General features: G+C 46.7%; 1 protein-coding gene across 2 annotated transcripts in view; it reads left to right on the top strand.

Annotated features, from left to right (window-relative positions):
• Positions 1 to 16,525, top strand: part of ITGAV (integrin subunit alpha V) — an 87,691-nt gene that overhangs the window by 15,054 nt on the left and 56,112 nt on the right. For both annotated transcript variants that reach the window (XM_072810855.1, XM_072810854.1), the window contains exon 3: positions 15,133 to 15,224. In XM_072810855.1, the coding sequence (XP_072666956.1) occupies positions 15,133 to 15,224 (92 nt within the window). The remainder of the gene's footprint in view (positions 1 to 15,132; positions 15,225 to 16,525) is intronic.

The raw sequence follows: 16,525 nt of genomic DNA, 5'->3' as shown, positions 1-16,525 counted from the left end.
TACCGGGGCCATGCGCGAGGTGACGGCCTCCACGAGCCCGGGCCCCCGAGCCAGGACAGAGCGTGGACGCTGACCTGCGGGAGACGGACAGCTCTTGGTTTGTCCTGAGGAATCCATTTAGGACGTTGTTCCATCCCTCCCTCCCTCCTTCCTCCGTCCCTCCTTCCTCCCTCCCCCCTCACTCCTTCCATCCTCCCTCCCTCCTTCCCTCCCTTCTTCCCTCCCTCCATCCCTCCTCCCTCCATCCCCCCTCCATCCCTCCCTCCATCCCCCCTCCATCCCTCCCTCCATCCCTCCCTCCCTCCCTCCTCCCTCCATCCCCCCTCCCTCTCCCCTCCCTCCCTCCTCCCTCCCCCCTCCTCCCTCCCTCCATCCGCCTTCCCTCCCTCCCTCCGTCCCTCCATCCCCCCTCCCTCTCCCCTCCCTCCCCCTTCCCTCCCTCCTCCATCCCTCCCCCCTCCCTCCCTCCCTCCCTCCTCCATCCCTCCATCCTCCGTCCCTCCTCCCTCCCTCCATCCTCCATCCCTCCTTCCTCCCTCCTCCCTCCCTTCTGGTGTCATGATAGGCTTGTTTTCCAGCTAACCCAGCTCTCCAAGCCGGGGGCTGAATGTGTTCCTGCTTCCCGTTGCCTGCTAGTGCGTGGACAGGCACCTGCCATAGGCGTGTATTTTCCACGTAGGTGTTGGGTTCTTTGTGAAAAGTGATAAAAACGGACTTCGGCTAACGTTAGCTGAACAGGAATTTACTAGGAGGGTATTGGCGACTCCCTGGTGTTCTGAGAACTGGGCCAGAGAAGGCCGCAGAGGAACCCTGGCCCGTGTCCCACCGCGGCTGGCGTTGCCGACCATCCGCGGGGCACCGGGCGCAGGGTTGCGTGCCTGCTGGCCTCGGCGTCCCCCGCAGGGATCCGGGGCCGTGTGGCGGTTTCCGATGGGCTGAGTCTGAGTGTCGTGCCTGTGCCCGTGCCCGTTGGGAGAAGCCCGGCTTACGTCGCCCAACGGAAGAATGAGAGATCGCCAGCTTGTGTCCGGAAATAAAACTTGGAGTGCCCTTCAGAAGAAGGAAGCGTAGGGGAGCAAGAGGGTGCATCTTTCTCTTTTTGGGCCAGAGAATGAGGTAACAGGGAGAAAGCAGTCTACAGGTACGCGGTGCGCCCATTACTGATCCGTACGTGATCGGGGCTGATTGCGCCGCTGGTGTTGGCCAGTGACGGCCGGCGTCAGGCTGTGTAGACCCTGGAGGCCGAGTTCCCGGCGCTGGCTCCGGGCGTGGACGCTGCCAGTAGCTAAGCAAGAAGTCGGCGCTGACTTCAAGGCGGCCTAACGTGGAGTTTGAGAAGCTAAGGAAGCTCTTGAGGAAGCCGAGCATGCTTAGCACTGCTCCTTCCTCCCCGAGGCACGACTTGGGGTCCTGGGGGAGGAGGGAAGATTTCGAGAATGTCTGGGAAACGCCTGAGTCTGCGTCACTGTACCTCCACGTAGGGGACACAGATGCGCCGGTGCGGCCCCCAGAAGGCTGAATGCGTGGCTTTGGGAGTCAGGCGGTGCCCGTGGGGAAGGCCGTGCAAGCAGGTGGCAGCTGCCCGAGCCCCCGGAAGGCCGCGCGGAGGGGGCCCAGGTGGACACGCAGCACGCGCCCAGGTCGGCCAGTGACAGGTCACTCCGTGTGACCCGTGGGCACGGACTGTGTGAGCACCACGCGTCCACACAGTGTGAGCGAGGAGGGCACCGCGGGCCTGGCGTGATGTGGCGGGGCGCCTGGGGGCCAGGCCGAGACCCGGGCCCGGGATCGAGTCCCGCATTGGGCTCCCCGCGGGCAGCCTGCGTCTCCCTCGGCCTGTGGCTCTGCCTCTCTGTGTGTCTCTCGTGAATAAATAACATCTTTAAAGAAAGAAAGAAACGAAGGTGGAAATAAGCAGAAGAAACATCTTAAGTGAATTTGAGAAAGGTACCGTACACTAGCAGCCTACCCAAACCCGGGTCACTGACCCCAACCCCCAGGGAGCACTGCGTTGAGATAAACGAGTCTAGGGCTCCGTGGATGCACCTCGGTCCTTTCCGTACCACGTAGATTCGACATGAACGTCACAGAGAAAATGACGCTTTCAGCTCCGAATTAATCAATTTTACTGGTCGTTACTTTGAGCGGGAGCGTGTACATGCGATGAAATACTGGAGATCATCACGGATTCAGCTTCAAAATACTGTACGATAAGGGAAAATAGAGGGTTCTGTGATTAAAAGTTTAATGGGGTAGGAAGTTCGGTGTGAGATGGAAGCTTAATTGCTGTGATTTCTGAAGGGTGTTTCCCGCTAAGCCTGCAGGAGCAGAAGGACACCTCAGTCTAAAATTTCTGGTCTTCTGCAGTCGTGAAACTCCGCTCTCAAGCACGTGTTATTTTTCTTTCAGGCGACTGACTCCTGGTTTCCATCTTTTTTTTTTTTTTTTTGTCGTTACTAACTTCTAAACACGACCTTTATTGCATTTCTACTTGTGTCCCTTTGTGCGACTTCTCCATTCTTCCTTTCCCTGCAGATTTCCGTGATGTTAGATGTAAGCAGAGCCAGAGCTGGGATGTCGAAGGGAAAGCCTAGTGACTTAGTTTACATATTTGGAAAATGACTCTAATAGGTCAACGTGTTTTGAAATCGTAGCTGTCCTCTTGGATTTTAAAACCCCTTGATCTAATGACCGCACAGCATTGGTAGGTTGTAACCAAGGCCCACATAATGGCCGAAATGGATTTTTCCGTCAATTGACAGGATAATAGGAACTTAAGCAACTATGGACTCAGTGAGAATGAAAACATTATCTTGGCGTGTAATTTGTTTGCCAGACGTGACGATGATCGGCATGAAAAAAGCATAGTTAACTTATCTGAATGTGGAGGTGGGAAAGTAGGACTTAAGATTAACAGGTGCTTTAACTGAAGACGAGTGTATTTTAGGACGTAAAAATATTCTAAAATGTATTGGGATGGAAAACAGTATCGAGAATATTCGAGTAGCCCAGTGCATGTCGTATGTTGCTTGGTTTTGTCTCCATTCCCGGGTTAGTTTCTTCTTGTTATAGCAGGTTACTTTGAACTTGGAGGCTTAGAAGTGGCACAGATTGATTATCTTCAGTTTGGAGGGCAGATGTCCAGAATGTGATTTGGGCTCGAATCAGGGTTTTGGCAGTGCTGCCTTCCTTCTGGAGGCTCCACGGAAGAACCCGTTTTCAGCCCTTTTCCAGCTGCTGGGGGCCACCCACTTCCTGGGCTCGCGGCTCCTCCTTCCATCCTAGAAGCCGGCGGTGGCTTCGCTGGTTTTTGTCACCCTGCATCATCCGACGCGAAGTCGTCTGCTCCCTCCTGTGACTACTGCTCAGATAACCCAGAGTAACCTTCCACCTCAAGATCCTTCATCTGGTCACAGCTGGAAGCTTCCTTCTGCCGTGGAGGGGCCCGGTCACAGGTTCTGGGGGTGAGGCCGTGGTGCTCTGTGCACAGGGACGTTTCTCCGTTACCCTTCTCTCTATCTGTTGTCGGGCGGGGGCGACACTGCGAGCGACTCTACGGCGACAGCGAGCTGTTCCCTCCCCCGCTCCCGTGTTGGTCCTGTGAGCGTGAGGGGTGCAGAGCCACGGAGACGACATGGCTCACCTGGCTGCGTAGGACCCTGGCCAGTGGCTGGTTTGCCAGCGTCCGATTATCCCGTTTGTTAGATAACAGGGCCCATTCCCCTGAGGCAGACTTTCTGTGGGGCTCACATGGGATGACGCCCTGAGGTATTTCGTGGAGGAGGCGGCGGCGGCGCTGGAGGCCAGGGCACAGCTGCAGCGTGGCGAGTGGCTCCGGAGCGAAAGAAACGGAGCTGATCGTACACGTTGTCAAGTGGCTCACATCTGCGTTCGCGCTGTAACCCTGGCGGTGACCGGTGGTGACCTTCGGGAGCATTCTGTCCTTGCAGTGTGGTCTCGCCGCCCGTAGAGCAGGTGTGGCGACACCCTGACGGCTGCCCACTCTTCTCAGGGATGAGTCTTTCCCAAAAAGATTGGACTGGGGACCTGCCCCGAGGGCGGGGAACTCGGAGCCCCTGCCTGAAGCTTGTGGGGCGACACGGGCTTTCTGGCGTGATTTGCAGGTCTGTGGGACAGCTGGTCGGTCTGTGACCGAGGCCGCGGCCCGAGAAGCGGGCCCCTCCGGGCCTGCCCCCAGCAGGCGCTCACTGCTGCCCCCCGCTGCCCACGGGCTCGGCTGGGCTGGGGGCCGCCCTCTGGGCCCCGGAGGCACCGCGGGGTGTTCGCCCGACCCTCCGCATCTTGTATTCGTGGATGTGGAAGACTCCTGGCCGCTCTGCCTCCGCGCTGCCCAGCGCCTACCTCACTGCGCTTAGGCGCTGGCCCGGCCGCCCCGAAGCCCGTGTCCGACCTGGCCCTCCCCCGGCTCTTCCACAGTTGTGCCCGGGTGTGTCTACCGCTCTGACACGACTGCCGATCGGGAAGTGAAAATGACAAAAACAGTCTCTCTTCCCCGGTTAATACAAAATAAATGTATTTTAAGGTGTTTTTTTTTTTTCTTTTCTTTTTTTTTAAGTAACTCTAGGCCTATTGTGGGGCTTAAGGTGATGACCTTGAGTTGCGTGCTCTGACTACTGAGCCAGCCTGATGCCCTCCCCCACCCCCACCCCCAGAATTTTTTTTAATTTTTGACATTTACTTTTTTATTTTGAGAGAGAAATCACACATGTGTGGGTGCAAGAGGGGGTGCGGGTAGGGGGGCAGAGGCAGAGGGAGAGAGAGAATCCTAAGGAGGCTCCACGCCCGGCACAGAGCCCCAAATGGGGCTTGATTTCATGACCCTGATTGTGACCTGAGCTGAAATCAAGTCGGTTGTTGGATGCTTTTAACCATCTAAGCTACCCAGGTGCCCCAGGAATTTTTGTTTTTTAAATGAAATTGTTTCTTTTGCTATAACCCATCATTCCTTGGTGCATTGCTTTTATTTATTTATTTATTTATTTATTTATTTATTTATTTATTATTTTTTAAAAAATTTTTTGGTTTATTGCTTTCTATAGCTGGAGAGCTAGGAGGCAACCTAGAAATTAGTAAATCCAATTAATCCAGTTTCTCTATGACTAGCCAATTAATCCACATGCAGGTAGTTGTTATCTTAACACTTTAAATGTTTCATCAGAACTGCATGTATATGTTCCTTTAAAACCCATCTTTTTCCTGGCCCGTTTTGACCGGATTCATACCCAGTATTTTAAGGCTTAACTTTGACTTGGCTTTTTTTTCTTTTTTTTTTTTTTTCCCCACCCCTCTTTGAATCTTCAGTAAAGAGTTCTTGTCTGAAACTGTGAGATGCGTTCAGGGTCATTTCCTTCTCATTGCTAGGAGGAAACAAACCAGCGTTGATAAAGCGGTGGATGTTTTCACTGGGCCTGTGTTCTTTGTGCGGCTCCCGCAGAACCACCAGACTTGCTCATGGAGGAAGGAGGAGGTTTCCATTCTCTGTTCCCTGTGGCAGTCGGAACTCAGTAAATAAATTTAAAAAATCACAGTGGAACAAGCTTCATCGTATTTCTTTCTGGCTCTGCTTTTGACCCTTGTTTACTTCTGGAAAACAATCTAATCTTACATGAGAGATGTTTCTCAACACCCCGTGTGGTTTGGTGACACTTTCTCATGTTCATAGATTGTGATTTCAGAACTCACTTTTACAGTCACAAATAATTAGTTTTTCGTGTGTCTGCAACTCCAGACGCTCTGAGCTTAGGGATTTTTATCTTGTGTCATTTCAAGTCTATGCACCTCATGCTTCTAGAGACTTTTAAAGGCATTTTGAAGTTTATAGAGCAAATCAGCCTTTAATATGGATACCTAACCGTTCCATATTATCTATCAGAATTTCTTGAATTAACAGCCTGGAGCCTCTTGCTTCCTGTCCCTCTGCCCCTACCCAGCCTGGGTTCTCCCTCTGTAAAAAAAAAAAGGAGGATATATAGAAGCTTCTAACCAAAACCTTTATATGTAAAGGCTGATAACGTATCCACACTAGGTTTTTTTCCTCATCTTTTAAAATATACAAATATTCATTGATTGAACAAATGAGAAAACCTCAAGAAGCAAAAAGAAAGAAAGAAAGAGAAAGAAAGAAAAGAAAGAAAAGAAAAGAAAAAAAAGAAAAGAAAAGAAAAGAAAAAAGAAAAGAAAAGAAATCTTCTGAATCCCAACCACTGGGAAAACTAGTGGCCATAGGATATATTTGTATGCGTGGGTAATATTATGTTTTCGTATGTACCTGGTGTATATACTTCTCTGTGTGCGTGTGTATGTGGAGAATCATAATTCACTCAGTCCATCTCCTATTCTGCTGGGCATTTTGCTGCCTTTTTTTTTTTTTTAAAGCTATTGTAACAAAGGTTGGAGCATGCTTATTCAATCATTGTTCATATTTTTATTTATTTAGGATTCCTAAAAATGCAATTTAGAAGCCAACAAGATGTATTTTTTGACATACTTCTAATATACATTTGCTAACTGGGAAAAAAAATGATATAACCTGTCCCTGAACCAAACTCACCTTAGTCTTGCTTCGTCCTGCGGGTGAAGTATTTATCTTGTTTTAATTTGTACTTCTGATTTTCTCATATGTTTACTCTGCTCTTTTGGTATTATTTGTTCTTATACTTGATCTGTTACCCTACTAATGCATCTGTTTTTTTCTGTTTTTGTTTTTTAAAGATTTTATTTATTTATCTATGAGAGACACAGAGAGAGGCAGAGACACAGGCAGAGGGAGAAGCAGGCTCCATGCTGAGAGCCCGATGTGGGACTCGATCCCGGGACTCCAGGATCACGCCCTGAGTTGAAGGCAGACTCTCAACCGCCGAGCCACCCCGGCGTCCCGTCATTTTTTTTTTAAAACAGCTTTCTTGAGACATAATTTGCCATAAAATTCACCTGTGTGCAACTTTTGAGTGTGCAATTCAGTGAATTTTACCATAATAAATATGGTTTTACAGATACTATCATAATGTAATTCCAGAGCATTTCCCTCACCTTAAAAAGAAAATCCTCTTGTTCATGGTCACTCTCCCATTTGTCCGCCTAACCCTCAACGACCATAAATCCACTCTCCGCGTCTCTGAGCTCCCCTTCTCTGGATATCGCGCAGAAATAGAATTGCACACCGTGTCGCCCTCTGCGCCTGGCGGTTCGCCGCGCTGTACGTGTGCCCGTGCTCCGTTCCTCTCGTCCAGCAGCATCCCTTGAGCCCTTGTTGATTCCTTCGCCGGCACACGTACTTTCGGCTGGTTTCTAGTTTGGGGTCATTGTATATAACGTTGCTGTGAGCGTTCACGGGCACGTCTTTGTCTATCGCATGCACGTCTTTGTCTAGACGTACGTTCTCGTGTCTCTTGGAGGGGTACCTAGGAGGGGAGTCGCTCTGTGTTTAGCTTCTTAAGGAGCTGCAAGACCGTCTTAAAACCTGGCCGCACCATTACATTCCTACCAGCAAGTAACGGGAGGATTCCAGTTCTTCACACCCTAGTGGACATGCGTTTTTTTATCTTCTTTTATCCTAGTGCGTGATTCTTCATTGTGGTTTCGATTTGTGTAGACGTCGTGGCCGGTGATGTTGAGCATCTTTGCATGTACTTACTGGCCATGTGTGTATCCCCAGAATGAGATCTATTCAAATTCTCTGCCTGGTTTTTATTGGGTGTCTTCATTCTTGAGTTGCAAGGAGGGAGGGCTGTGTGTGTGTGTGTGTGTGTGTGTGTGTGTGTGTGTGTGTTCATTGTGGATACAAATCTCTTACTGAATATGAGCTTTGCAAATATTTTCTCCCATTCTGTGGGTTTTCTTTTCACTTTTCTTTATGATGCTTTTTGAAGCTCAAAAGTTTTAAATTTTGATTAAGTCCAGTTTATCAATCTTTTATCTTGGGCTTTGGTTTCATGAATCTTGTCTAATCTAGAGTTGAAGGTTTACTGCTATTTTCTTACAAGCATTTTTATAGTTTTGTAGCTCTTACATTTAAGTCTGTGATCTTTTTTATTCTGTATGGTTTGAGATAGGGTTCCTCATTGGTCTTTTTGCCCGTGTAACGATATCCAATTGTCCCAGCACCATTTGTTGAAAACACTATTTCTTTCCCGTTGGATTTTCTTGGCACCTTTTCCAAAACTCAATTGGCTGTGAACGTAATTGTGCCATTGATGTTGAAATGTACTCTATGTATTACTGAAACATGCTGATTTTAAGTAACCATTGACTGTAATACTCAGATTTCAAAGATGTTAACAGCATCTTAATACTTGCAGCTCCGAATCAGTGAAATGCGTCATTTCACAATAGCATTAGGTTACAAATACCAGCACTTTGACCGCGTCTTCATTGTTTTCGCTCAAGTGTAGCATTTTATAGCATTCGTGACTCTCTGAAAATATCTTCTATAATTATTTGCTTATTATTTCTCTCTCTTCAAAGCCAGGGACCTTATCTGCCTCATTTACTGCAATATGCTCCCTGCGTTTAGATATGGGAAGTACCCATGATTTATTTATTTAACCGAATGATCGAAGAAATCTCTTCCTCTGGACTGTTAATTTTCACGTAAATAAATAAGCGCTATTGGGAGATTTTTCTTTGAGGCAAATTCGTTGTATGAAGTGTGACCGAGCAAAAGTTATGTTTCACGTAAAAAGCTGCTCACAGACGCTTGTGAATGGTCTGCTTTATTAAAGAAGACCCTGGAGTTGGTTTTGTTTTGTTTTTTTTGTTGTTTTTTTTAAAATCTTTTTTTTTTTTAAAGATTTTATTTATTTATTTCTGAGAATACACAGAGAGGAGAGAGAGAAGCAGAGACACAGGCAGAGGGAGAAGCAGGCGCCATGCAAGGAGCCTGACATGGAACTCGATCCCGGTCTCCAGGATCAGGCCCTGGGCCGAAGGCGGCGCTAAACCGCTTGAGCCACCCGGGCTGCTCTGTTTTGTTTGGTTTTTATCGAGGTACAGTTGACATACGACGTTTGCCTCAGATGCACAACATAACAATTTTGGTATTTGTTTATGTCGCACAATGATCACAACAGGATTAGTTGGCATCTGTCACTATACGTGGTTCCAGAACTTTTTTTTCTTGTTATGAGAACTTTGAAGAGCCACCGTCTTAGCAGCTTGGATATACACAGTCCAGTATGATGAACTGTAGCCACCCCGATGCCGTAGGTCACACCATTTAAGTCATCACTTACTTGAACGAGGGGTAAGCGCTCTGCGGACCTCACGTCTTTATCCACAGCATCATATAATCATGAATAGGAACCAAGTGAGTAAAAACACAGGTATCCTCCAAATAGAGGTTTCCTGCCTTGGTTTTCTCGTGCTTCGGCATTCTTCATGACTTTGGCGTTTCCAAAACAGATAACATAGCCTTGCTGCTCCAAAGGCTATGAAAAAGAAGAAACAAAAATATAGCTTTAGGGTAATAAGGTAACTTGTCTTTAAAAAAAAAAAAAAATCTCCCATAGAGCAAGTTGAATATTTGACAGTGTCTTTGGAAACGCTCCGAGGAAATGAGAAGAAACGAGAAGAGTGGCTGTTCGTCGGGGGCAGAGTCTAAGGCTGTGGCACTTTGCTCCGTTCCGTAGGCTTCGGGCCTGAAGTCTTCAGTCGTGGGAGGGCGATCGCATGTCACTGGCAGCTTACAAATTAAAAGCAAAGGCAAAAAAAAAAAAAAAAAAAAAAACAGACATTAAATTTTCGACCCTCCAGTGACTTGCTTGCTAACCAACATCAACTTTCTCTAGCAACATTTTCCTCTAGGAATTTGTCAAAGTGACAGTACAGAGTTTTATGCTCCTTTATGGGACGCGGGGCAGTGTCTTCTCGTTTTTTACAATTGTGAGACCCTTTGATTCACGTTGAAGATGAGAGCGAGTCTTCCAGAGTGTTTTACGGAACGACGGGTAGAAACCTTTGTGGTGTGATGAGCATGAGGTGTTAAGCTACATGTAGACGAATTGAACTTAAATTAAAAAGGAAAAAGAAGTCTTTGTTGTTGGGGCGCCTGGGTGGCTCAGTGGGTTAGGCATCTGGCTCTTGGTTCCAACTCAGATCATGACGTCGGGGCCCTGGGATCGAGCCCTGTGTCAGGCTCCACGCTCAGCCGGGACTCGGCTTCAGGACTCTTCTTCCCTCTGCCCCTCTGCAGCCTTTAAAATAAACAAATCTTTAAAAAAAAAAAAGAAAGAAAGAAAAAATGAAATTGTTGCTCCTTCTTGACTGTTGCCCGAGGAGGCCTTTCTCTGGGCTACAATTCCTGCCGTTGCCTGGGTCTAATTCTCAAGGTTGGGAGCATGGCGTGAGCAGCCCGTTGGTAAAGGGAAACTTCCTGTTGAGGAAACTTCTTGAAAATTCGGTAATCTGAGGTTGTGACCTTGTGGAAACTGACGGCGTTCAAAGCAACGGGCAGTAGGTGTTTCCTTGAAGACTCTTGCCTCAGTCGTGGATGCCGGTGTGTGGCAATGCCTTGTAGGCCCAATAGAGTTTACTTTTGTTTGGCGACGTAATTGAAAACACATTTAATCACGTGCTACTTAAGACATGACTGTGTTTTTGGGGGGGGGGGGGGGGGCATGTCAAAGTTTTTGTAAAGCTCCAGGTTTTTCAAATGTACTTGCTTTAATCCAAAAGAACCACACAGCTTGATTTTTTTTTTCACATTTGACTGGTCGTCCGTCCTTCCTTCTTATTAAATACTATTGGAAGTCGCTTGCCACGTGGAAGCAACTGTGGATTTTTGCACTCCGTGATACTTGACGGTGAAAATAAAATTTAAAAAATTGTGAAATTTGTAATTCGTTTCCATGACATTTTCTAGCTTAGGCTGAGCCTGTTATCCGCAAAGGCAGGTGTCATAATCACTGTGGCAGCGAATGTTCTTGATGCCTGCTGAAAGCAGGAACTAGAACGTGGTAGTGACGGAGACGCAGATGCCACCTGGCAGCGCAGAGCAGTGTCCTGTTGCTACGACGTGCGGTTTTAGAGAAAAGTCTATTTCTTCAGGAAAAAAAAAAAAAAGGTCATGGAGATAGTTTTTCAGTGGAGACCTGGATAATACTACAGAAGAGAGGAAACCCCGTCTTCCACCTTCCGGGAATAGAATTAAAGAAAAATTGCTTCGCATAGAGAGCAATTCAAAGACTCCACCAGACGCAGTCTTGGTGAAGTTTAGCAGCAAAGCTCTTGGCGACCACGCTCCTCGTGACCCATCTCTCTAGTCATGGCCAACGACTCAGGCTTCTAAAAAAATTCAAGCATATCTGCTCTTGCATTTCTTGCCTCAGGATGTTCCCCTTGGCCTAGAAAGCTTCCCTTTCTTGTCCTCTGCCCCCGACTTCCCAGACCATTTCACACATCCTCTGCCATGGGTCCGCCATGGTTCCTTGTTGGGTATTTCCTTCAGGGTCAAACTCCGGGTTCGTCTTGCGTTAGGGTCTTGAATGGACAACTGCGACTTAAGGGTTTGAATCAAGAATGGAAGGAATGAGGTTTTCCCGGCCAGAAGGATGTGGTTACAAAGGGCTGCAGGTGGGAGTGGGTGTGACTTGTTTCAGGAACTGGTGGTTGAGGGTCAGGAAAGTCTTACATATAAAAGTAAGTATAAAAAAATAAAAAATAAAAGTAAGTATATCTTGGGACCTTGAAAAAAAATTTCATCCATTAGGATGATATTACACGTTACATACCATTTTCTGGAGGGTTTATCGGGTTAATCTAGCACTTAGTCCATGTCTCTGACCCCAACAATAGCGCCATGCTGTGCTGCTTATGTATATTGGAAGAGAGAGGAGAGAGGACTTGGAGGGAATGTGTAGGTCTTTTAAATCAAAATAGAAATATTCCTAAATCTGAACCTGAGGGAGATAAAATCGGTTAAATAAGCCGCCGTATGGCTACATCGTGATGTTCTACACAATGGCTATGATGCTGTAGTCAAACTTTATTTGATGTATTGTTAAGGGGGAAATGGTTTGTACATTTATATATAGTCACAATTTTAACGTTTTATAAATATTTATAAAATATATATCTATATAGAATATATCTATTCTACAAATAAAAGGATACGCACGTATTCATGAGACAAGTCTTTAGGATCGGCTCCAAAATGTTAGCAGACATCATTTCTTTGTGGGGGATTGTAGAATTTAGATTCATCTTCACGTGCGGCTTTATTATATGTTTTATGTCTTAATTTGTAATGTTTTATCATCAAAGTAAATACCATAAAGAGTTCAAATAACGAGAAATAGAAGATACCCCCGTAGGGGCCTTGTGCCACATAGAGTGTGTAACTTGTCCGTCGCTATACATTTTTTTTTTTTTAGACATTTGTAAACTTACAGAAAATTTGGAACTGTAATACAATGAACGTTATACCCTTAGATTCAGCCAGTGTGGCAGGTGCGGTACCCCGTTACCCCCAAGTACCAGAGCACGTACCTCCCAAGAACCAGGCTCTTCCCTTACATCACCACGACACTATTATCACGGTCGAGAAGCATGTCATTATGACAACACTATTGGTGACCATAGGGTCTAGAGTTGAATGTCCACAATAATCCTAACAAAGTCCTTTATAACTTTTGGAAGAATTTTAGACACAAGATTCAAAGATCGTATCTTGCGTCGGGTTCCTGCGTCTCCTTCTCTTTCAACCTCGAGTCTTCCCTGCTGTGTTGTCTTTCTCGACATTGCCATTCTTGCGGAATGTGTATCAGGTCTTGTAGGGCAGGAATAATTGGCGAGAATATAGTGATTTTTTGACTCTGTGCCATTTTGTTTGCCACATGGTCAGTTTTAGAGCTTAGGAGGAAATACATGGAGGCTTAATTTGAACCTTTCTGATGCGGAACAGCCAAATATTTCCCCTAATAGAGAAGAGCTTCGGTTCTGCTTGGACATCTTCAGAGTTGCTGAAAAGGCTTCTTTTTAAATGAAAGCAGTTCGAGTGTGGCGGTTCTTGATCACATGCAGTATTAGCTCGTACGCTCGGTTCCGGGGGCTGAGATTACCTGGGTTTATCTGTGGGTGTCGGCGACGGCGAGCGGGAGCGAGTCCTCCCGGGCACCAGCCGCTTCACGGTCCTACTGTGTTCAACGTAAGGAGCAGAGGCCTTCGCTTCCTTTGTAGGAAGGAACAGGTTGGAAACCCTGTCGCTCCGCGGGAGCCTCGTTCGCTTGCAGTGAAATACAAAGATTCTATTCAGTCCCTTGTAACCATGAAGTTTTATGGTTTAAATCGTTGAAGAGTCATCATTTGAACCCGGTCGGCCCAGAAGCTACGCTGCTTTGCTGGTCGGGCCCCTCTGGAAAAAGCAGAGTGTGTTAGGCTGTGCGGGGCCGAGGCCGTAGTGGGTTACGCTCTATTTACAAACAAAACCCCAAATCTCACTTAGAGAAAAAAGAAAAAGGCCATTTCTTGCTCATTGTCGTTTAGTGTGGGTCGTTCTGCTGTTTCTGTAGACTCAAAGCTTGGGCTGAGCTGCTTGATTCATGCGATTCCCCATCCGTTCGGCCTCACGGATGGGGGGAAATAATCACACGGAGGATTCACGTCTACTTTTTTTTTGTTGTTTTATTTTTTAACAAGTAGGTTATTTTAGAGTCCATATATGAGGGATAGAATGAAGTGTTTGTGTCTGACTTCTTTCACTTAATAGAATATTCTCTAGATCCATCAGTGTCCTCTCCGCTGGCAGGATTTTCTTCTTTTCGGGGCTAATACTCTTCTGTTGGATGTAAAACCGCATTTCCTGTTCACCTGTCAGCAGACCTTTCGGTTGCTCTCTTGGCCCTCGGGAGGAGCGCTGCAGGGAGACGGGACTACAGATGCCCCTCGGAGGGTAGTGACTGCCTTCCCCTTGGAATGTAGGTTTATAGGGGATGATCATCATAAATAGGTTGAGAGGAACGGACTAGACTTTAAAAATAGTCTCTTTCTCTCAAAAAATAGTCTCTCTTTCCCCAAATGCTTTATGGTTATGTTTCCATAATTTTTTCCTTGACCAATTTAATAGCTTTCAATGGAAAGGATTCCTTCTTTCCTGCCCTCCTCCCTTCCTTCTTTTTGTTCTCTTCTCTTCCCTTTTTTCTTTATTTTTTTCTTTTTCTTCTTTCTTTTCTTCCTTCCTTCCTTCCTTCCTTTTCTTCCTTTCCTCTCTCTCTTCTTTCTTTCTTCCTTCCTCTTTTCTTTTTTCTTTCCTTTTCTATTTTCTTTTCTATTCTCTTTTCTATTCTCTTTTCTTTTCTATTCTCTTTCCTTTCCATTTCTTTTTTCTTTTTTTTTCTTTTCTATTCTCTTTCCTTTCCGTTTCTTTTTTCTTTTTTTTCTTTTCTTTTCTTTTCCTTTTTCTTTTTCTTTTCCTTTTTCTTTTCCTTTCTCTTTTCCTTTCTCCTTTCCTTCTTTTCTTCTCTTTTCTTTTCTTTTCTTCTCTTTTCTTTTCTTTCTTTTCTTTTTTTTCTTCTTTTCTTTTCTTTCTTCTTTTCTTCCTTTCCAGTACTTTTCCTGAGCGGCTGGCATATTGGGAATGATTTTCTTAATGATGTAAACTGAAAACAAATATTTGCACGTAGTGTGCTAAATCTGATTCTTTTTCCCTCCGGCTAGATTCCAACTCCTGTTTTATGTCGTTCGCCCTGTGTTGGTGTGTTTTACTGTGGTCTCTTACTACTGGTGTTTTATGAAGGCAGTGGCCTTTTGTTTTCATAAATATCTTTATATCCTGGAACTTCTGGGAGTACAGTAGGTAATTATAAGTATTTGATAGTTAACGATCTTTACAGTTTAGCAGTTGGGAAACTTAGTACTTTTTCACATCTGCATTATTATAGTTAACAGGGCTTCACAACAACCCTGAGACACTTCTCGTCATCCTGTGTGTTTTTTTTCTTTTTTTTTTTGTTGTTGGTTGAAAGTTCCTGACGTTTATAAAGTACACGAGGTAAATAGCTAATGTGGTATTTGATTAATTAACAGCACGCTGTTTTTAGACCTTGGCTGGATTGTAATAAACTCTGTTATATGAAGAATATATATCTTGTTTCTCACCCCTCACAATATTTTTCTTAGGCAATAGAGATTATGCCAAGGATGATCCATTGGAGTTCAAGTCTCACCAGTGGTTTGGAGCATCTGTGAGATCGAAACAGGATAAGATCTTGGTAAGTCTTCTGGATATTTCCTCTCGTAGGTGAGTTGAGGTGCTTTATGTGGCACCGGGAGATGCTGTGTTGGAGAGCCGGCCGCGGGGCGCCTCCCGTACCCCGTGGGTGGGCCTGGGCCCGCGGTGCCCCCCGTCGGGCAGGGAGTCTGGGCCCAGGGACTGCGGTTGTTGCGGGGAACCGGCCCTCTGGTCTGGCCCGTCCTGTGCCCCGCGAGCCCACCTGGGAGCCCATGTAGGGGGGCTGCCAGCCGGGCGACCACAGTGGCCTCCCCGTCCCCCGCTCCTGCCCCGACGGCGACCCGTGTCCGTGGGGGGCCAGCCCGAAGCGAGCGTCCCGTTCCCTGGGGTGTCCCTCTGCCTTGGGGACAGCCCTGCTGCCGCCGGCTCCTCGGCGTCGTGGTGAGCGGGCCGCTGGCCTGGTCCCCTTGGCACCCGTCACCCCGCCCCACGCGCTCTAGCGACGGATCCTTCCTCCCCCTGTGACCGGCCACCGCGGTCGGCACCTCCGCGTCCCTGGCCCCTCTGCCTCCACCATGCTCGGGGTCACTTGGTCAGCTCCTTGTCACCCTGACTGTGGCTCTGATTTCATGTCCTCGGGGACCCTTCCCTATCTGCTGCTGTCGTCTGATGATCCGACGGGGCCGTCCGGGAAGAATCTGTGGGGGAGCTGGAATTTCAGAGGAGCTTCCACTCCGACTGGAAGTGGAGGACGAGGTTGAGAGTGGGGGACATGGGAGGTGGGAGGTGGGGACACGAACCTGCGGAAGAGTGAGGGACCCTTGTGCCTGGAGCACCCAGCGGCTGCGGACAAGTGGCCATCATCCTCTCCTTCCACTTTTTTCAGGGAAAATGTAAAATAACCTTCCGTTGATGTCTGCGGGGTTTGTGTCCATGTGTTTTGCTTCAAAAAAAACCTGACAGAAAATGCACTGAACTGTTTTGCAGCAAATTAAATTGTCACATTTTGCTAAATTACTGTGTCACTAAAATATGCCTCCCTCTGCTGCTTATACCTGGTGTTGAAATCTAGAATTCTGAAAACAAAAAGGTCATCAACTTACCTGGAAAGTAGATAAAAACAAGCCCTGCCAAGTCTTTTAGTAGTAAATTATATGCTTAATAGTAAATATGAATCTGTTTATATTTAAATAAACATTTATGATATGCTTAATAATAAATGATGGATCATAGTAGCCTGTATCCTATACATAGGAGAATGTTACTTTGTTAAAAGGCCGATTCCATCTCTGACGGTCGCAACATCAAGAAGAGTGAAAATAATTTTCACAGTAATTTTCA

Source organism: Canis lupus, chromosome 34, assembly GCF_048164855.1.
Source record: "Canis lupus baileyi chromosome 34, mCanLup2.hap1, whole genome shotgun sequence".
Classification (NCBI taxonomy): domain Eukaryota; kingdom Metazoa; phylum Chordata; class Mammalia; order Carnivora; family Canidae; genus Canis; species Canis lupus.
This window is presented reverse-complemented; position numbering and strand designations above follow the sequence as displayed.